This window comes from Myxocyprinus asiaticus, chromosome 48, assembly GCF_019703515.2.
Source record: "Myxocyprinus asiaticus isolate MX2 ecotype Aquarium Trade chromosome 48, UBuf_Myxa_2, whole genome shotgun sequence".
Lineage (NCBI taxonomy): Eukaryota > Metazoa > Chordata > Actinopteri > Cypriniformes > Catostomidae > Myxocyprinus > Myxocyprinus asiaticus.
Genome location: NC_059391.1, coordinates 15,969,604 through 15,992,855, shown reverse-complemented (window position 1 = coordinate 15,992,855; position 23,252 = coordinate 15,969,604). Strand labels below are relative to the sequence as shown.

General features: G+C 36.0%; 1 protein-coding gene and 1 pseudogene across 3 annotated transcripts; both read left to right on the top strand.

Annotated features, from left to right (window-relative positions):
* The first annotated feature begins 636 nt into the window (after positions 1-636).
* Positions 637-2,764, top strand: LOC127437342 (rho guanine nucleotide exchange factor 18-like; annotated as a pseudogene).
* A 6,372-nt stretch (positions 2,765-9,136) lies between these two features.
* LOC127437493 (interferon-induced GTP-binding protein Mx2-like) lies at positions 9,137-22,561 on the top strand. 3 transcript variants are annotated; one of them, XM_051692441.1, is made up of 14 exons: positions 9,138-9,444; positions 9,632-9,828; positions 13,804-13,941; positions 14,775-14,894; positions 15,737-15,891; positions 15,980-16,118; positions 16,217-16,415; positions 18,219-18,297; positions 19,596-19,718; positions 20,107-20,239; positions 20,523-20,678; positions 20,822-20,898; positions 20,993-21,208; positions 21,307-22,558. In XM_051692441.1, the coding sequence occupies exons 1-14, from the start codon at positions 9,359-9,361 to the stop codon at positions 21,538-21,540; spliced, it is 2,052 nt and encodes a 683-aa protein (XP_051548401.1). In that variant the 5' UTR covers positions 9,138-9,358; the 3' UTR covers positions 21,541-22,558. The 3 variants fall into 3 exon arrangements, with proteins under 3 accessions (XP_051548402.1, XP_051548401.1, XP_051548403.1); XM_051692442.1 differs by lacking the exon at positions 14,775-14,894 and having other exon boundaries at positions 9,137-9,444; positions 21,307-22,561; XM_051692443.1 differs by lacking the exon at positions 9,632-9,828 and having other exon boundaries at positions 9,289-9,444.
* The last annotated feature ends 691 nt before the right edge of the window (positions 22,562-23,252 follow it).

Here is a 23,252-nt window from a genome sequence, read left to right as displayed (position 1 = left end):
GGAAGAAAACTGTGCATGTCGAGTGATTTCATGGGGTCTTTAATCAGGTAGAAATATGTATTAGTATGTTATATGTTATGATATGTAATGTCCAAAGCCATTTAGGAGTGTTTCTGTTGCCACCAGTTATCTTCTTGATGAGGAGACGGCTACAACTAGCTGCCTTGCCACCAGACTCACTGGCTGTGTCTCGTTTGGAAGGATGTGTATATAATTAAAATAAAGCATTAGACTAAAAGTACACCTGTAAAATCTATTTTCTTTTCTCTTTACATCATTATAACTATCCTAAAATCTACCTCAAACATTCCCTTCAAAAGGGAATTTGTTCCCTTCTCACTCAAAGTGCTTGGGCTTGTTAAAGAGTGGTGTGCTGTCATAGCAACCATGTTATGTGCCATTTCTGTTTGTCCTATGAAGGCCATCTCGTTTAAACAAGACTTGTTTAGAGGAGGACACTCGGTATACTGCAGCCTTCAAAGGACGCGTCCTACCTAGCATGCAGCCTTCGAAACGAGACACAGCTAACAAGGACCTGGTCAAGTCATTTTTATTTGTTAAGTGCTTTTCACAACACACATGGTTTCAAAGCAGCTTTACGGGAAATCATGCTTTAACAGAAAATGAAACTTACATATGGTTGAACAAGCCAAGGCAAGTCTAAACATGGCTAAATATTCTGACTTACCTTGAATAAGAAGTCAACTTATAAGTTACTCCATTACAGCCTTCCCATCCATCATTAAGAGAGCAAATTCAAATCCTCCTTTCTTCTGTGAGAGTTAAGCTAAAACGTTATGATGAAGGTCCTCCTTTTGAACCAGAGCATTTATCACTTAATGTCATACAAAGTCCAGTAAACATAAAAAAGCTAACTCAATATTCAGTGTGACCACCTTTGCCTTTAAAACAGCACCAATTCTCCTAGGTACACCTGGACATAGTTGTTCTTGGTTGTTGGCAGATAGGATGTTCCAAGCTTCTTGGAGAATTCGCCACAGTTCTTCTATCTATTTAGGCTGTCTCAATTGATTCTGTCTCTTCATGTAATCTCAGACTGACTCAATGTTTGGTGGGGGTCTCTGTGGGGGCCATGACATCTGTTGCAGGGCTCCCTGTTCTTCTATTCTAATCTTTTCTATTTGCAAAAGTAATGTTTGGGAGTCTAACATTTATATTTCCTATTGACACTCTGAAGCTGAAGATATAAATAACTATCTTAAGACAAATGCTTTTGTGAAACATCTTATGTGCCTAAGACTTTCGCATAGTACTGTATGAAAATATTATGAAAAGTTACTACACACGATTACTAAAAGTAGATGCTCCTGTAGATCGTGAGGCATCTTCACAGTGTGTGTCTTGACATGTTGCTGAGCGGCTGAAGGGAAGTTGTGCGACTGCTCCTGGGCCCTAGTGCCTGCCGCATGCAACCTCTGCCAGTGTGACTTATTCACAGATGCGACTTATCTGTGTGTTTTTTTCTCTCAACAACACAATTGTGACCAGGAGCGACTTTATGTCTGAGAAATATGATCGTAATGCCTGCTAAAGCTATTACTTGATGTTGATTTTTCTTCCCTTCCTTTGGCATAGGTTTTAAAAGCTCTTGCGAAGGATGTTGCAACAGTGAAACCTTAATCCTGGCAATGGTACAAACTTATGGGAAAGGCTGTAGATGGGGATTCTACTGACGTGGACCCTACCAAACCAACCTTACTGTCCAACCTAGCAGATGAGTCTGAATGTGCAGCTCAGCCCAGCAAGATAATGTATCAGGTCAAAATGGGGAGTGATATCGTAGAGTTACTGACACGTTCAGTAATCCAGGTCAACTCTCAAACAACAATGGTGGATAGAGGAACTTCGTCAGAGACATCTGAATGTGAGAGAGGTAGGCCGACTGAAAAGAGCCCCTCTAAGTATCATAATGAGCTTGACATTGAAAGAGCAAAGATTAGAAGAGAGAGAAAGCTTCTGGAGAAAGAGCATACAGAACTGGACAGAGAGAGAGTGCTTTTGGAGTGAGAGAGAGCCATTGCAGAGAGGGAGAAAACAGCATTGGAGAGAGACAGAAAGCAGCTGGAAAAGGACAGAGCTGCAATCGACAGAGAGCGAGCATCGCTGGAACAGGACGGCGAGACTGGAGCGGGACGGAGCGGCCCTGGAAAGAGACAGAGAGATGTCCACTAACATGACTCTTGGGACAAATGGCATAGGACACATTGAAGCGGACTCTCCTTATGTTGAGGATAGGAAAAACTCATATTTTTGTTTGAAAAATTGAGATCATTTATACACACAGAAAAATGTCAGTGTTGTTGGTCCTGAGGATACTTAAGTATAAGAATTTAATAAAAAAGTAAATATACATTTAAGTTAAAGCATTTCAAGATTAAGTTCTAATTTATGTAAAGGGGTAGTTTACAAAAAATTATAATTCTGTCATCATTTACTAGTCTTCATGTTGTTCCTAAACCTGTATGACTTATTGACTTCTGTCATAAGATGTTAGGCAGAATGGGACTGACAGCCTCAGTCCAAGTTCATTTTATATAAAAAAGAACATTCTTCAGAATGTGTTCCACAGAAGAAAGTCAAACAGGTTTGAAATGACAAGAGGGTATGTAAACGATGACTTAAGTTTCATCTTTTTGTTAGGAGAAAATATGTTCACAGATGAATGAAGGGCATCAAAATTGTATAGTTCATTGTAGTTCAGTAAATAATTGATAATAAACAATGTTAACCAAAACCCCCCCCCCCCCCCCCCCCATATTCAGTCTCATGAGTGCATTGTGATAAAAGTTATTTACGTTTCAGTAAATAACGTAAATAACGTATTTACGTAAAAAAGGACTTTCTCACTCACCCATATCACTTCAGAAGACATGGGATTAACCGCTGGAGTCTTAATGATGACTTTAATGCTATTTTTATATGCTTTTTGGAGCTTCAAAGTTCTGGACCCTGTTGACTTTCATTGTATGGACCCACAGAGCTGAAATATTCTTTTAACAATCTTTGTGTTATGCAGAAGAAAGGAAGTCGTACACATCTTGGATGGCGTGAGGGTGATAAATGATGAGAGAATTTTTGGATTCATTTAATTTTCTCCAAAACTGTAATCACTGTGTCTCTGTGGCACTATAAAAAATTCTTCTGTTTTTTGCACCGGCCCGTCCAGCCTGACACAAAATTGGTTCCACCAGTGGAGTGAGTTAAGGACTGGACTGTCTGTTTGTTTGATCAACAGAAGACAGGGCATATTCGGAAAGCTGTTTTGAAAACGTTTAATTTTTCAGTTTCATTCAGTGGTACTAGTGGCACAGAAATGATACACTTCAGCTTTAAAATGTTGTTTTTCTCTTTCGGGAAAATAGTCCCAAAATATTGAAGACTCAAGCGAAGACACTTCACAGATTTTTGTCCAATCAAATGGGCTCTAAATTGAAAATGTCCCTCCACCTTATCCCGCCTGCAGCTGGTTCATGGCTGTGATGTAACTAAAAACCCATTGGCTGTTTAGTTTTGTAGGACTTAAAAAATGGCCTGCCCAAACATCCTGTTTCAATAGGAAATACATCAACACTGGGAAGAAAACTGTGCATGTCGAGTGATTTCATGGGGTCTTTAATCAGGTAGAAATATGTATTAGTATGTTATATGTTATGATATGTAATGTCCAAAGCCATTTAGGAGTGTTTCTGTTGCCACCAGTTATCTTCTTGATGAGGAGACGGCTACAACTAGCTGCCTTGCCACCAGACTCACTGGCTGTGTCTCGTTTGGAAGGATGTGTATATAATTAAAATAAAGCATTAGACTAAAAGTACACCTGTAAAATCTATTTTCTTTTCTCTTTACATCATTATAACTATCCTAAAATCTACCTCAAACATTCCCTTCAAAAGGGAATTTGTTCCCTTCTCACTCAAAGTGCTTGGGCTTGTTAAAGAGTGGTGTGCTGTCATAGCAACCATGTTATGTGCCATTTCTGTTTGTCCTATGAAGGCCATCTCGTTTAAACAAGACTTGTTTAGAGGAGGACACTCGGTATACTGCAGCCTTCAAAGGACGCGTCCTACCTAGCATGCAGCCTTCGAAACGAGACACAGCTAACAAGGACCTGGTCAAGTCATTTTTATTTGTTAAGTGCTTTTCACAACACACATGGTTTCAAAGCAGCTTTACGGGAAATCATGCTTTAACAGAAAATGAAACTTACATATGGTTGAACAAGCCAAGGCAAGTCTAAACATGGCTAAATATTCTGACTTACCTTGAATAAGAAGTCAACTTATAAGTTACTCCATTACAGCCTTCCCATCCATCATTAAGAGAGCAAATTCAAATCCTCCTTTCTTCTGTGAGAGTTAAGCTAAAACGTTATGATGAAGGTCCTCCTTATGAACCAGAGCGGATGGGGCCTAGCAAGGTAGGCACAAACATCATTAGTTACTTGGTGGTCTGACACCAGACTGGAATGAACACTCTCTTTATTTGTATGTGCAGAAAATACTTGAGTTCAATGACCACATAAATGAGTTGTGTAGAACAGAGGAATCAGGAAATGGGAACCTCTACTTTCTCCTTCAACCAGTGTTCAGTCAATGGGAATGCCACCTGAGTGACTCCATAGCATCCTGTATGAAATACAATAGTATTTAGAACCAGTTTTGTGGTTGGGTTATTATTACTTATTTCATTTTTAATAAACTCTTTGTTTATTTATTAATTTTGTATCCCCTTTTCTCCCAATTTGGAATGCCCAGTTCCCACTACTTAGTAGGTACTTGTCGTGGTGCTGTGCAGTTACTCACCTCAGTCTGTGTGTTGGAGGACAAGTCTCAGTTGCCAGTCAATTCGTGCATTTTATTATGTGGCTCATTGTGCATGACATCAGGGAGACTCCACATGTGGAGGCTCATGCTATACTTTGTGATCCACACACAACTTACCACACGTCCCACTGAAAGCGAGAACCACTAATCGTGACAACGAGGAGGTTACCCCATGTGACTCTACCCTCCCTAGCAACCAGGCCAATTTGGTTGCTTAGGAGACCTGGCTTGAGTCACTCAGCACACCCTGGATTCGAAATCACAACTCCAGGTTTGGTAGTCAGTGTCAGTACTCATTGAGCTACCAAGTCCCCCAATAAACTCTTTGTAATAATCAGCACCAAGCACATAACACTCAATGCTTGACCTTCTAATTCTGGCAAAGGCATAGTTTACCCCAAATGTTATATAATAATTTACTCACCCACAGTCTTTCAAAACCTGTATGACTTTCTTCTGTGGAACACAAAGTTATTTTTATTTTTATTATTATTATAACAGAATTATTAAGCTGCTCTCTTCCATAAAATAAAAGTGAATGGACACCAAGGTTGTCAAGCAAGATTTTCAAGGCCAAATTTTTTGTGAATTACGGCTTACATTTTAGTTTGTTCCACACTCTAAGCTATCAAATAGCTTCAACAGACTTGGAATATTGTGTATGAGTTGTATGTTTGGAGCTTGACAGCCTCTAATCCACATCCACTTTCACTGAATAGCAAAAGGTAGATTGGATATTATGCAATAAATTATCTTTGGTGTTGCACAGGAGAAAGCCATAGAACAACATGAGAGTAAATGATGACAGAAATTACATTTTTGGGTGAACTGTCCCTTTGTCTTAATGTTAAAGTTGACTATTGTAAGTTGTATTTTATTGTAGTCAGAGAGTCATTCAGGGAGATGACTGAAAAATAGAATGAGGTCCATCATGGGAGAGAACTGGTGACCTTCAGTGAATACTGTGCGTATGAATCAATGGTAAAGAAATATGTTGGAGGCCTTAAACAACCAGCTATGGACACATTGAAGCTCATCTGAGGTAGATGGATGAACTATTAGTTTTTTTGTGTCATATGTGGATTACACTTGAAACAGTCCTCATTCAGTAACATCCTAGGTATTGTGCAGAAGGAGTTAAGGGTTATGTGTGAGCTATGTTTCCTAAACTTCCCTCATCTGAGACACAGTACTGGTGGGTCAAAATTATGTTAAATCACTTTAACTTTTATGGTGTATTGAACCAAGGATTAATCTTAAACCAAGACTAAATCAAGATTTATCTAATAAAACAGTTGTACCACCCATTACACCTTGTTTAAATATAATGAGGTTTAAAATTTAAGCCATTATTTTTACAGTAATCCTAGATCAACAAATTCTGGATTAAAGGGTTAGTTCACCCAAAAATGAAAATTCTGTCATCATTTACTCACCCTCATGATATCCCAGGTGTGTATGAATTTCTTTCTTCAGCAGAACACAGTTGAAGAAAAAAAAAAAGCTCAGAAAAAAGCTTGTCTCAGTAGGTCCTTAAAATGCAAGTGGATGGCGACCAGACATTTGAAGCCCCAAAAAGAACAGACAGTCAGCATAAACATCATCCATACGACTCCAGCGGTTAAATAAATGTCTTCTAAAGTGAAACGATCACTTTTGGTGTGGAAAAAATCAATATTTAAGTACTTAATAAGTAAGTAATATTTAAATATAAATATATATTATATTTTTCTTCAAATGTGTTCTGCTGAAGAAAGAAGGTCATAAATGATGCAGAATTTTCATTTTTGGGTGAACCACCCCTTTAACTCTAATTTTAGCTTAATTTAATTATTATTGTTGCAAAACATTCTTAAACATACAGTACATAAAATTATAACATCTCTGATCTGTGTATTCCATTAGAGCCAGATTGATGATATTCAGTCAAAGCAAAAAGGCAAGGTGGAGAAGAGGATTCATGAGTACATCAACATTGAGATACTTATTTACACACAGGATCGCATATTTACCCAGAAAACTGTGCGCTTCAAGTTTGTGGAAATGAGATAGGAGTATGAGTCTATTAGACTAGATACTGGAGAGAACGCAACCTCACCCAAAAACTGTGCTGTTTTTGACACCAGGAACCTGACACTTGATAAACGTATCATCTATGAGGTGTGAACGTGAAGCTGACTCATTCTCTGTCTTCAAAAAATGACTAAAAACACATCTTTTCCATGAGCACTTAACCAGTCATTTAAAAAAAAAAAAAAAAAAAAAAAAAAAATTTAAAAATTTCCTGTTGCACTTTATTCTGTTTTGAATACTATTATGATGCTAGTGAAGCTTTGAAATACAGCACTTTTCATGCCACTGTCTCCTTAAAATGATTCGCTTATGTTTTCCTCTTTTATAAGTCGCTTTGGATAAAAGCGTCTGCCAAATGAATAAATGTAAATGTAAATGTAAAACTAAAATCACTTTCCGATTTAAAGGAATTTCTGGGTAAAAGAATACCAACATCTATGGTCAGGTATTTGCAATGAGTTTTTGACGCAGCTCTGAAGTAGAATATATTACTTCATAGTTAATATTGTAGGGAAATTTGGTAGTATAAATGTACATGGTATGGAATAAAGTGCCCGTATACTGTACCTTCACCAATGATATGTAGGAATTTGTATAATGGAATTAGCTGCGTTCGACCACCATTATAAGAAGGATAAATGACAAATTATCAGATCGTAAATCCGAATAAAATTCTCCACCATTAATATGTTATACAATGGGCTTGTTGTATTCGCTCACAATTTCTATGTAAGGAATTAGCTTAGAGTAATACTATTCTCATGGCTATTGAAAATAATATCACAAATATGTTTAGATATGGTTCGATCTTCAGAGTGCAGATCTTTTAAAAAATCAAGTGACAAGATTATCAAAATATACCACAATCAAATTATCTTTGAATACAAACAAGACATTATTGCTAATCTAAACACATAGACAGACATGACAAACAGGTTGGTGAGTAAATTGTAACAGAAGGTGAATGAAATGATCTGTGCAGAGAAATTGAACTTTATGGAGTCTATAGACAATGCCTTGAGATACAATAGGGTTACTCAAATTACAGCAAAGAGACACCAGCACTTTCAGCAAAAGTTGGAGATGTACTTGCATTTCCTTGCATTGCTTTAGTTCTTTGGCTCTTTGTAGGAAGTTCTGGTTGTTCCATCAATGTTTTGGACCTCTGTTAAGATCGTGGACGTTGGATAGTTCTTTGTCTGTTGTGTTGGTGGATAGGTGATGGAATGACCAGGTGGGGCTTTGAAGCAAGACTCCCTTGTGAAGACTCCCATGTCCTGCTCATGTTTTAATCATACATTTGATATATCTTGGATACAACTGAATATATAAAAAATTAATCAGCATAAACATTCCTGAAATGCCGAAAGAGTCTCAGCGATAGTAAACATGATGTGCTTTATCACGAATGGTTACCATTCTAGTAATATGACATGAATAAGACAAGATTAAAGATTAAAATTATCAATTCGTCAGTTAGCAAAGTGATTACAGGTCATAACAACATCATTTTCAGAATTATCTAGCAAGGCTAAGCATTGTGTACATTTTGGTACAAAAAGGTAGATTCTGTGCATTTTAGAAGGTTAAGTCAGATAAGTACTGTGACTGTGTGAAATGTTCATGGATTTAAGATGAGATGTCCTACAAAGAGAACTGTGTTGTCCATTGCAAACATGAGGGTCTCAGAGGGGAGTCTGCTTTAGCTCTGTGTCTTGGTAATTAGTTTTAGCATGTGACATAGAAAATGTCTCATTTTTAAGTGTTCGTGTGTTTCTAAATGATAGAAACAAAGGGACTTCTTTTAGATTTCTTGCATGAGTGTTTCTTCAGAAGAGTAGTCTTTAAATCATGTGATGACCATAAACATTCAGGGCATTCCTAATTTACAACCTGGATGAGGAGGAATTTTAGTGTGTCCACAGAAAATCTCTTTGTTCAAAATCTCTTTGTTCTCAAGACGGTTGACACTCAACAGAGCAGCTTTTAATGGATTCTTTTCAGGCCTCTGTGTCTTAATTAATAACTTGGAAGGAAAATATCAGTTTACCTCCTGGATTAGAATCATTTTGCATAAAAATCGTTAAGTCTTCTGCTCATAAGATCCTATATTATTAAAAACAATTATAATTGTACTTTTATCTAAAGCCTGAACATACAGCAATCTGTCCTCTTATTGTGGCACACCGCACCCTTCTGATTTCCAAAAACTTTAGACTGAAAACACGTCTGACCTGTTTTACTCTGTAAGTACTTTCTTTTTAATGCATGCAAGGGCGTGACACACTATAAATTGGATTGGACATGCAAGACTTCACACTTTAAGAAGGAACTCCAAACACTGTGTTTGGGTGAAACCGAAATTACAGAAATTATAAAAGGCACCCAAAAGAATTAAGAGAACAATAAGAATTAACTTTGTGACAAGTAATTCTTCAGGCATGTTTTCTGTTTTCTCATCTTCTTCTATAGATAGAAGCAGTGCTCATGATGATAATGAAGACTTTGATAGTTCTCGAAAGGAAAGGTATGTGTATATTTGATTTTACTTATTAAACTAGGCTAATTTTTAATGAATGGTTGGTTGTTATTTGTTTTTAAATAAATATTTTATTTACTTTTGGTCAGAATTGTTTCTTGCTATGTGCACTGAAAAAGCAATTAGAAATGTACATTTAAATACAAGTAAAACATTTTTTTTTTAATCTTTACAGTCATAAAATGGGGGGAGAGGTTCACGGTCATTTAGAGGATAACATTCGTCCATACATTGATCTGATTGACACTCTGCGGTCATTTGGCATTGAGAAGGACTTGGCACTGCCAACTATTGTAGTGATCGGTGACCAGAGTTCTGGAAAAAGTTCTGTGTTGGAAGCACTGTCCGGAGTTGCATTACCGAGAGGGAGTGGTCAGGACTATTTTTCTCTCATTTGGCTACTAGTTATGATAATATTATAAAATATATGGAATGCTAATAAGAAAAAATATTTATTTAATCAGCAGCTCTTTGTGTTTTTGAATAGGCATATATTATTTACTTGTCACATCAATGCCCTCCACTTCATCTGATTGAATAGCTATAATATGCAATTGATGCAATTTAATTTTCATTATTTTAAATGCTAATTCTTGATATCAGGAATGGAATTACTATTTAATTCAATTAATGAATTAATGAATTTAATGAATTAGTGCAAATGCTAATTTTTGAAATCAGTGATTACATTTCCACCATTAACAACTTTAATTGTTGATATGAAAAATAACTATAGTCTTTTTACAAGGCAGTAACAAATTGCATGATGTATAATGTCAGTAAGGCTACAAGTACATGGTACCTTGAACTCTAACCAGGTGATCTGTTAATATATAGACAGGTCTATGTGTAGTTTAATACTGATGCCTGTCATTTTAATCCTGTTCTGTGTGCATTTGTTCAGTTTCCAGCCCAAAAAACTTAAGGCTACATGAAAGCCCCTTATGATTCACATAGCGTAAGCGTACATTCACATTACATGCAATAATTTTGTCACTTTCATTCATCTGTATGATTGAGCATCAATCATCATCGCTCACACCTCAAAGAACTCTGAGTCTTGTAGTGCGGCCAGCATTCGCAATGACTCGTTCACTTCATCTTAGGGAACCAAGGTTACGTACGTAACCAAGATGTTCCATTACGACTCAGTACACTTGACATTGCGTTCTGCTAACGCATATGGGGAACAGAGTCCCATCATGCCGCACTACACGACATAACCTTCCAGAAAGGAAACATGATGCCGCAGTCCCACGGAACGGCGACTGACATAAGTATGCCGCAAGTGAGCGACCATCACAGGGCTCCAGACCGCGACTAAAATGGTCGCAAATGTGACCAAATATAATTGATTGTGACAATCATTTAAATTCTAGTCACCACTGGTGACAGTCGGGTTGTGTGCACTCATATGCTGTTTCGTCAGATATCATCTTGTGAATTATTGAATACATCTATAGAGCATCAGTGTGTCTCGCGCTTCTTTTCACCCATTCTGTTGTGCAAGCTCGCTGCACAGCACGCAACAACAAACCCAGCACAAGAGAATCATGACCAAATGACCTGAAAAGAATTGAGGGTTTGAACTCAGGAGCTCAGGTTAGCAGTTTGAATCAGATTCACTTTCTCCGCGAACTTCTGAGCTCACAACTGGGAGTGCAGACATTTCAAAATAAGAGTCTCATGCGTATTTGGGCCACTCTTTTTCCTTCTGGTAATTATTGATTGGAATTAGAGTAGCACAATAAACTGCATCTGGGATTTCATTCAATTTGCACTCTTGTTGTCTCTGTGTCTGGGCCATCCGGAAACAGTAAAGAAAGACTAGGCAATATTTTAAAACTATATATATATATATATATATATATATATATATATATATATATATATATATATATATATATGTGTATATATATATCAGAATCAGAAGAATCAGAATGAGCTTTATTGCCATGTATGCTTACACATACAAGGAATTTGTCTTGGTGACAGGAGCTTCCAGTACACACACATATATACATATATATATTCTTCAATCAAGTCAACGTCGCTAATTTCTCCGCCAGCCCGCCGAGAATCAGCAGCCGTACTGCCCGCCGACAGAGTGAGGAAACGGCCTCTCGTCATCACCCGAGCCTCGAGGAACCGAGTCTGAGTTAAAGGACGGATGAACACACATTCTGCATCCTCGTGCGATTCAAGTAAGAGGTTTACGTCTGGTCATGTCCGCTCATTATTAATACTCAGGGTATTAATTATCACGAATTTGATTTGCTGTATTGTGGTCCAACCACACTGGACTCTTGTGCATTTCCACCATTGCGGGTGAGACCGACAAACTGAGTTTATCCATTAAAGAATCAAAGAATGCGGGACGGTTTACGAGCCGTCCACCGCGTTTCTGAGTGATAAACTAACAGCTGCTTTCTCTCCCAGGATCGCGAAATCAGCTTTGGAGCCGTCACATAATTCTCTCTCTCTCTCGTACTAACCACACACACGCGCGCGATCCCTCACAAACATTCTCGAACACATTTTTGGCTAGTAGATAGCTTCGTGATAAAGCTCAGCTTTGTCCCTAAGCTATCATACAAGCGGATACACGCGGTAAATGGTAGACGCCATTGACTGGTTTCTCTCCGCCCACATTCGCGGCCATATTCTCTGGCCGGAAGTCTCGCGTGACATACTCTCCACGAGAGTCACGTCCGCCATTCTGTGCGCGTCCCTCCTTACACACACACACACACACACACACACACACACACACACACACCCTCATGTGTTATAGGATTATTTTATTTCCATATCTAATCATATCACTGTCTAGTTTGTAGTTGTAAGTCGGAAGTTTATTGACTGCATCGTATTAATTATTAATTGATATTACTGCATAAATAAACTTTTGTTTATATTACAAAGAGAAGTGTTTTGGTTTGTTTTGCATACGCCTGTGTCATGCTGACGGGATGCCAGTGCTCGGATTCAAGCCTTCATTCATTGTTTTTTTCCCGAAAATCGATATTCTTCGGATGTCGATTTTCCTAAGAAAACAATCTAATATTGAGACTGTTTTACTATTCGGTTATTAGTCCCTGATTCCAGGGCGGTGCCCCTTCAATGTTAATCCTTATTAATATTCTATTGATTTTTGATAATTGATAATTTTCTTTGATTGAATTTGAATGATCAATAAGCTAGTGTTAATTTTAATTAATGTTTCATCGGTGAATAACAATTAATGATTATCTTTGATAATTGTTGATTTAAAGGATTAGAAAATCTAACATTGATTCTCATCAATGTTCTATTGATTTTAATAATTAATAATTATCTTTGATAAATATTAATTATTGCTAATAACCAAACTTGCTCCTAAACGTAGCGCACTACATTTGCTGGAGCCTCATATGAGGTTTTAATGAGTTAGATTCAAATAATTAATTTAAATATTAATTAATAACTACAGAAATAATTATTAATTATTTCTGATAGTAACATTGATCTAAACAACCAGTAAAGCCCTACACTGTGACACTAAGAACCTGACACGCGTTTTAAACGTGATTTTCTTTTATTATTTTTGATGTCAAAAGTTACATTTTTACTAGGGAAAATGTTAATTCCTGATATCAAAAATTAAATTACAACTAGTAAAAATGCTCGTTTTTGATATCTGTCAATTTATTTCAACATAGATTTGGTATTTCAGATATCTGGTTTTCAGATTGAAGGGTAATTAAAGATATCTTTAAATGCTTTCTTACTAGTTACAATAACATTATAGATATCTGAAATTAACATATTAACATTGCCAGTAGTAAAAATCAAAAAGCATTTTCACTAGTTGTAAACTTGTATTTTAATTGTTGATTTCAGGGACAGACATTTGCACTAGTAGCAATGTAAATATTTATATTAAAATTCTATAAATTTTACTATAGAAGTGCATAGCTGATATATGACATTGGAATTTCAACTAGTAAGAAATGTATTATATATACTGTTTATCTGTAATTGCATTTGTTACTGGAATGAAATACAGACCACTGAGAATTCTACTAATGAAAATTACAAATATCAAAAATTACATCTTTTAATAGTTGAAATTGTATTTTTGATAAAGAATGTGTAATCAGTATTTACATTTTTACTGGTGCAAATGTAATTACTGATATAATATACATTTTTTATTTTATTTTCACAAGTAGTAATTCCATTCCTGAAATCAAGAATTAGTATTTTAACTACTGAATTCTGATTTTTAGATATCCATAATTCATAATTCTTGCACAGAATTAAATGTCAAAAGGGCTTGCGATAACTGAACTGTGTTCGGTGTAGGAATTGTCACCAGATGCCCACTAGAGCTGAGGTTGAGGAAGGTCACAGGTGGAGTCAGTTGGAAGGCAATTATTTCTTACCGTCTGAAGAGAATCGAGTTTGTGGATTCATCATTAGTTGTAAAACATGCTGAAGCTAGTAAGTAAAACTGCTTGCAATTTTTTGTATGTTTGAACTGTAAGATTAAAGTGCTTTGTGAGACTAAAGTCTATGTTTGAGTGCAAGAATAAAGTGTTTCAAAAACTTGTGGGCAGTGGTCAGATACGATGCGGTCACCGCAAGTAACCAGAGTTTGAGTCTTGGCTCGAGATCCTTTCCCCCTCTTCTCCTCTGTCCTTTCCTGTCTTCCTCTCCACTTTCCATCTGATAGAGATGAAAACATTATATGATGATTTTGATAGTTTAGTGTGATAGGATACACAATTATAATTCTGGGTAAAGCAATGTACTGTAATAACATGCTTATGCTTAGTGTTTGTGGCTGAGATGCAAGGATATGTGTACACTGTCTATGTGTCTATACTGCCTGTTTATAACTTGCAATTGTTACCTCAAGGATTTATTTCTACCACAGATCTAACCCATAAAAATTACTTTTGTTGGTGTTTTATCAGGTTGATTAAGTCAGATTAAATAATTGTTTGACATGAATAAAACCAGTTAATTTAGATGTTGCCACTTCATGTACATTTTATGCTATCTGACATAAAAATAAAAAAGTCTTATTCAATTCTATTCATGGAGGACGTGCCCTGCAGCATTTAGCTCCAACCCAAATCAAACACATTTAAACCAGTTAAGTAGGGTTTCCACGAGTAGGCCTACTTGAAAATTATACAGTGTAAATTAGCTTTAAATGTAACTTTAGCAAACAGTCTGTATGTGTTTGATTTAAATCACTTATGTCACTTACATGCAAAAGTCTGATTATTATCATTCTTACAATTCAATTTAACCATGTAATGTTACAGTTCCTAATAATGTTTCTGGCCAAATGGCGAGTGGATTCAGCAGGAAGGCATTTACATCCTACAAAGAGAAGAAAATTGAATTTGGGGATCCTTCGTTAGTTGAAAAGCACATTGAAAACGGTTAGTAAAACTGTTTACAGTTTCTTCATTTTGGTGTTATGGATACTTAATATAGATATCCAGAGTATTTCAATCCAAAGTAATTATTGTTTTAATCCAAATAATTAAATGAACAAACTTATTTTGTATTATAAAACTGAGATTTCTACTCTTGGATGCTGTTTGGATGATACAGCATTCCATTCGTGCTACAAAAATCTGTTCACTGACTTTATCACTATTATTTTATTGCATAGCAATGTTCTCTTATGCTAGAAAACTATGTCTGCTAGCAGAAGGATGGTTATTTTGGCTAATAAAATAGCATTGTTAAAAAGGAAATTTTTACCCTTTTTTATTGTAATATTGACCATTTTATAAAAGCAATAAGGCATTTGAGGCCATACTATATAATCATGGCTGATGGCATTTCCGGCACTCTGCTGCGTCATGCCTAACAATGTCCTCTTTAACTGTGACTGCATTCACAAAATAACTAACACTAGACTCCAAGAGAATAAGGTTGAGGATCGAAACACAGCTTTGATATTTATTTTAAAACAGAATAAAAAAATAAAATAAAAACACAAAAACATGAGAACTTTTCAAATAATGCCTAATCAAATATTACAGCCAACAAAGGAAAAAACTGAAAAATGACTAAAAGGTGCGGTCACCACACTCACTCACTTTAGCTTGTAGGGCCTTTGATGAAATTGTTGATAATAGTTGATTCTGTGACTCTGAAAAACCTGCCCAGGATCCTCATAACTAAGACATATTTGCCAACCTGATGAACTCAATTGTGATTGCTGTTTACAAAGGCAAAACACAATTAATTCTGCAGTGTATGTGTTTTACAGCCCAGAATGAGCTGGCAGGAAAAGGGTCAGGAATCTCTGATGAACTCATCACTTTAGAGGTCATGTCACCAGATGTGTGTGACCTCACGCTGATCGATTTACCTGGAATTGCCAGAGTCCCATTAAAAGGACAACCAGATGATATTGCAAACCAGGTTGGTAGTGCAATCTCGTTTGCAAGACACATTTAGTAACCTACCATACTCATTCAGTTTTAAGACTAAATCTTTGTGTCTTGTATAGACCAAATCTCTGATCAAGAAATATATTGAGAAGCATGAAACTATAAACATGGTAGTGGTCCCTTGTAACACTGACATTGCCACAACAGAAGCATTAAAAATGGCAAAAGAAGTAGATCTGGATGGTAAAAGGACTATAGGTAAGGTACCAGATAATCAGCATGATACCTCTTGCAATGAATCTTTGAGAATGTGCCAGCAAAACATTTGACAAAATTACTATTTTTCATTCTTGCAGCCATTTTGACCAAGCCAGACCTCATAGATGTGGGAACAGAAATTAACATTTTGGCAATTGCCCAGAACAAATTGATCCCTCTCCGCAAAGGTTACATCATGGTGAAGTGTAGAGGTCAAAAACAGATTGATGACAAAATTCCTCTGGAGGAGGCTTCACGGATGGAGAAACATTTCTTCGAAAATCATAACTATTTCAGGTTCAAATCTGAAGGAAATATAATGTTAATTTTGTTGCCTAAATGTTTTTGGGTTTTTTTGTGCTAATTGCTAAACTTTTGAGAAGTTTATAAAGACTGGTCATCTCAGTCCCATTTACTTGCTCATTGATCATACTCTTATTTTCTGCTTTATTCTACATATGGTACTACGAGCACATTCATGAGCACTGCCATGTTAAGATCATTTGACCAGGTGAACATTACTCGCTTCCAAATCTTATCTAAATAATCCGCTGTAATTGGATGCTTTCAGAATATATTAATCATGCTGACCACAAGTGCATTCACATTGGTTACTGAGAACTGTTTTTGCATAGCACAAATGTTACTGAATGCACCTTTAAGGTCATAAGACATGATTTGCCCGGTCCAGATAAAGTTTTTTTATTTTTATTATTCCATCTGTTTCCTGTGATGGCAGTGTTTCTGAAATTAACTGAAATATTCAGCATATCCTGGCTGTACTTCACAATGGCCATTGGAAAACATTTTCTCCACAAATGACATCCTTAAAAGACACTTTAAAGGGGTAGTTCACACAAAAATGAAAATTCTCTCATTATTTACTCACCCTCATGAAGTCCCAGGTGTGTATGTCTTTCTTCACCAGAACACATTTGAAGAAAATTAGAAAAATATCTTAGCTCAGTAGGTCCTTAAAATGCAAGTGGATGGTGATCCGTTTTTTGTAGCTCCAAAAATCACAGACAGTCATCCATATGACTCCAGCGGTTAAATTAATGTCTTCTAAAGTGACACGATCACTTGTGGTGTGAAAAGATAAATATTTAAGTATTTTTTTAACTCTAAATCATGCTTCAGGTCAGCAGCGGTAAGCACGTGTGACGTAATCACATTCACGTGAGAACTGAGGCACGTGAGTCACAGCCGGAAGAGCAGCGCTATTAACAAGTGAGGAGGAATGCTGTACAAAAACTTAGGTAGTTTTGGTTTAGATCTGTATTTATCTGCTGCTTTACACACAATGGTGCATTTGTGTGCTTATCCTGGATGTCTCAACCGTGAGGAGAACGTGAGATTACCTCTGTATCATGGCAACGTAAATACATCACACAAGAGACTCTTTCTTCAGCAGAACACAAAGACTTTTAGAAAAATATCAGCTCTGTAGGTCCATACAATGCAAGTGAATGGTGATCAGACCTTTGTAGCTCCAAAAATCACATAAAGGAAACATAAAAGTAATCAATAAGATTCGAGTGGTTAAATCCATATCCTCAGAAGCGATATAATAGGTGTGGGTGAGAAACAGATTTACTCTAAGTCTCCAATTTAATGTTCACTTTTACATCTGAAAGACACATGTGATGCCTGTTTAGTTTCACTTTCACATCAGAAAGTAAAAGTTAAAGTGGAGATTTAGTGTTAAATATTGTTTGTTTCTCACCCACACCTCTTATATCGCTTCTGAAGACATGGATTTAAACACTGGAGTCATATGGATTACTTTTATGTTTCCTTTATGTGATTTTTGGAGCTACAAAGGTCTGATCACCATTCACTTGCATTGTATGGACCTACAGAGCTGATATGTTTCTAAAAATCTTTGTGTTCTGCTGAAGAAAGAAAGTCATACACATCTGGGATGGCATGAGGGTGAGTAAATGATGAGAGAATTTTCATTTTTGGTTGAACTATCCCTTTTAAATGTTAGTTTTTTTGTAATATTCACAACAACTAAATGCCTGTTTTTTAAAATGCCTGTTTATCAAGCTCATCAAGCTCATCAACCTCATAAAAAAGTGCTCTCTTTTTCTACAGATGCCTCTTGGATAAAGGAACAGCGACTATTAAATGTCTTGCCGCCAGACTGACTGAGCATCTCATTGATCATATCAAAGTAAGTCTCTAAATTTCTCACTCACAGTTTATTCACACACATATTTTTGCCACAATCCGAGACCTAGAGTGAGAGATAAAGAGAGAGAGGAAGAGGAAACTGTAATGAAGTGTCATAATTTACCAGTTGTACAACAGATGGCAAGTCGGCTCCTTGCTGCGTTTCATTGTTCTATGCCAAGGAGCCGGTGAAGAACAACTGTCAAACCTTTGAAAACAGCCGTGGAGAGCGATGCATACACTCAACCCCTTACTGCACCCACCATTATGTATCATTCCCCATTCTAAAAAAAATATGATATATTATATATTATTATTTAAATGCTATGTTTTATGATTTTTGGATAAAAAAATTTATTATCTGTCTAAGTTTTTATATATTATTATGCAGTGGTTTGGGGTGGGGGAGAGGGCTCAAAAATTTCTAAATAATAGTGTAATTATATTATACTAGTATATGTATAATCAGTGTTGGGTAAATGACTCAAACGTAATCCATTACAGATTACTTATCACTTTCTGACTACATATATAAATTGTAATCAGATTACTTTACTGATTAGTGCTGCGTTTTCTGATAAAGATGGATCTTAGTTCTTAAAGCAATAGTTCACCCAAATATGAAAATTCTCTCATGATTTACTCACCCTTATTGCATCCCAAACTCAAATGAGTTTCTTTCTTCTACGGAAAACAAAAGACAAAATTGTTAAGAATATCTCAGCTGTTTTGTCTATACAATGTAAAATTTACATTGTAAATCAATGGAGTCAAAAACTTTCAAGTTCCAAACAAAACATAAAGGCAGCACAAAAGTAATCCATGTGACTCGAGTGGTTTAATCAGGGCTGGCCAACCCATCTCTTGGGGGCTGTCGATCTGCCAAACCAATTTCAGCATGCGTCGAACTTCTGTCAAACAAATCTATAACTTGCCGTTCTCTTCTGAACATTGATAGACTCATGAGAGTAGGGGCTTTGTCTGCTAAGAAATAAACATTACGTTTATTTCTATTTATAGTTATGCCCCTTTATAATGCCTACTTAATCCACAACTTGCACTTTACATATATATATTCCAAGCACTGTTAGTAATAATGTTCTGTGACTTTGTGATTACAGAAAGTTTGTTTTTTATTCAACACTGCGTTTAACATAAATGCAATAACACATATCGTGGTTCAAATCACATTTGTTGTGTGTCATTAAAATGCATGAAAGTATCTAAAATGTGTAACAAATGTGTGGGGAAAGTGTGACTGATTTTAGTTTGATTGATTTCTTTACCCATATCGGTCAGAAATCACTGCCACTGCTCGATGAACAGATAAAAAAGCAGTTGTGGGACTTGAAAAAAGACCTCAAGGAGTGTAAGGGTGGACCGCCACAGGACCCTCAGGGGGCAAGACACTTTCTGATTCAAGTAAGAACTTCACCATCTTAAGCCATCACATGATCATCTTCTCAGAAATATCATTCAATATTTAGAGGACATCGGTTTTGGAACGATTCTATTAAACTGTTCTTTTAGTATTTTTGAGGAAGCACCCCTCCAGTATTTGGTACTAACTTTAAACTATAAATGCTAAAAATGTGTTTAGGGACCTCTAAAACTATGATGGGGTCACTGTTGAATATAATATGTCCTTTCACTATCTACTCTCTTATTTCATAATATTTGTTTTGTATTAGTTTTTCAATGTCTATTATTTTCTTATCCAGTTTTTTTTTTTTTTACCTCCAAGAAAACGCAGCTGCCATATAATGATAATGAACTTGAAACAGGTTCATGTAACATGTCTTTCTTGCAGACCTTAACAGGATTCACTGATAAAATCAAGTTCTTATCATCTGGGGAGCTGATCATTGAGGACAATTTGTTTGTCCAACTTCGGACTGAATTCCAGGAGTGGAATAATCATCTTAACAGAACAAAATTTCCCTGTCAGTATAAGTAACATACATATGAGTTAGAATTTAGTGTTGTTGTACTTTTCTGAGGTCTGTTTCACACTGAATGCCATAGCAGCATATATTTATTTTGGCACACATATTAACTATTAACGTTTACATATTACGCAGCAGAAACACTGTCAATGTGAAAGCACAACATGAGCCTTTAGTTGTAGTCACTGCTTGTGTGTACGCTGTGAAACAAACCTAAGAGATGCAAGTGCATATGAAAGACAATTAATTTAATAAGAAATCTATCCTGTTCCCAAACAAGTAAATGGTTTAACTGCCGATATAAAAGAATGCAGCCAGAGATACAGAGGGAGGGAATTGCTCGGCTTTAGCAACTACCGAGTGTTTGAGATGGTTCTGCAGGACCATGTGGCAAAACTTAAGGAGCCAGCCATTGAATCACTCAATGCTATAAAAGGTAGCAGCACACATCTTCATGTCTGTGTCATTCTATAGACTCTCTCATCGAGTCGTGTATATTAATGAATGACACCTGCAGTAGTTTTGGCATATCTGAATTATGCCTGTGACTGTACGTTTTTTTATATATTTCTCTTTTAGACATCATTATCAAGCAGTTCAATGATGTTTCTTATCAGTGTTTTCGGAACTACCCTTTTCTTCTAAGTATCGCTGCGGTAAATATCGCTCTTAATTAGTTGCAAAAAATACAGCAATTGTATTTTTATTTTAGTTAAATCTAGCTCTCTTTCCCCCATTCTTCAACCACAGAACAAAATCGACAACATTCAGTCAAGCCAACATGCCAAGGCAGAGCAGAGGATCTTGGAGCAGTTTGCAATGGAAAATATGATCTACACTCAAGATCCCATCTACTTGAAGATCTTGAATGAAATTAGCAAAGGCACGGAGAAATTTTCAGAGGATCAAATACCTGGCATTGACAAAAGAAGCCAGTACAGTGAAATGCTACAGGCTTATTATGAGGTAGACCTTTTTAGTTTTTAATAATGCAACTTTTACCAATAACTTGTCAGACATCTGAAATGTAACTTGCTATATTCATGCTCTTTGTTTCCTTTCAGATTGTGGTGCAGCGGATGGCTGACCAGGTGCCCATGCTGATCAGCTTTTTCATGCTGAAGGAGGCTGCTCTGCTCTTGTGTACTGAAATTCTCACTTTATTAGAAAGGGCAAATGTGAGTGAGATGCTGCATGAGGATTCAAAAATCAGTAGAAGGCGCATCGACTTACAGTCTCGCTTGGAACGACTGAGTATTGCTCAGGAAAAAATGGGCAGTTTTATTGGCGGGGTCTAATGTTTTCAGAAATAGTCTAATGTCTTTGACAACTTAACCCATAAAACACTCATTATCATATTAATACATTTTTTAGATCTATATGTATTGCTAAATTACTGTCATTTTCACACATTGTTCAAACTTCCATAACCATTTTTCAATAATATTACTATTAGCCTTCCAAATACATCGATCAATGTAGTATTCATTAATAAGGTAATTTTTTTTTTATTTTTTTAAATTTTTTTATTGCTTTAGTCTGTAATGCATTACTTTTCCTTGATAAGTTTATAGCCAATAGGTGGCTGCAAATCAAGCACGCCTCTTTCTTGCATCCATCTTCTGCTGCTTTGGGCAGTCCACAAACTTTAATCACTTTTATGTGCCTAGTATATTTAACAGTACTGTACATTGTTTTACTTTTATGATCAATTGAAAATTAAAATTGTCCTTGATTCATACCTGTTTATTAATTTTGAAAACATTTTAAATTTACCAATTCAGTATAAATCCATAAAGAACACACTGTACTTTGATTAACTGATTTACTGTAGCTGCTGCAAAGTTTGCCTAGTCCTTTTATACAGTTAACTTTACCTAAACAGTGATGACATTTTAAATACTACACCCCTAACACAAATGCTCACTGACACGTTAAAACAAAACTACAAAGACATTTGGTTTATTTTAAAACCTTTACGACTACACAAACAAAATGTGGACATGGCACTTGTGGCCTATATGGCACTTCCCGTCAAGACGAGGTGGCGCAGACTTTCATGGGTTTGGTAATTTTCTGTTTGAGTGCAGCCTTCTACATCAACAATTAAATGAAAATTCTCAAATTGCAATATTTACTTTTGTGTGACATAATCAATTGTATTTCACTACACTCCGTGCGGATGGCTTCCTGTTTATCCTTTTTGGCCTTGTTCTCAGAGATTAAGTTAGAAAAAGGAAAAACCACTTTGGCAGTATGTACATTCTCAATATACAAACCAGTTGCAGCCCTGTGACACTTTGATAACATTCATACCCAAACAAGTATTCAAAGGATTTTGCATCTTGATATGTCCTTGAAATTATGGAAAGCTTATGGCAGTGTTAATTTCATGAAGATGAACATGAAATTTCTTGTGTGCTACAAAATCATTCAAATGTACTTGGTGCCTCCCACCCTCAAAACATAATAGCCTTTGGTGGCCAAGGCTTACTAGAATATGGATTTAGTGTCTTGATTGCACCACTCAAGCACATGACATTTACAATCACATTTCAATTGCTACACATTGGAGTCCCAGATGTAGGTCTAGCTTGTTTCCAGAACACTGTTCATGCTCATCATAATGTTTAAAAAAAAAAATAATAATAATAATGTAATATACATTTCGTTTTTATTTAAATTCGTCATTTGGAAGATGCTTTAACTCTTATACATCAGGTCTTTAATAGCCTAACTTTTGACATCGTCCACCCCTCTTTACCTCCATTGTTTGGAGTTATGCCACCACCTCTTAATTCCTTTACAGTATATATATATATATATATATATATATATATATATATATATATATATATATATATATATATATTCTAATTGCTTACTGAAAGGGTATTATTTTGATATACGTTTACTATCACATATATCCATTTCTTTATTACAAGACCAATGAGTACTACTATATTTATACAAATGAAAACCAATTTCATGCTGATTTTCTGTGCAATTT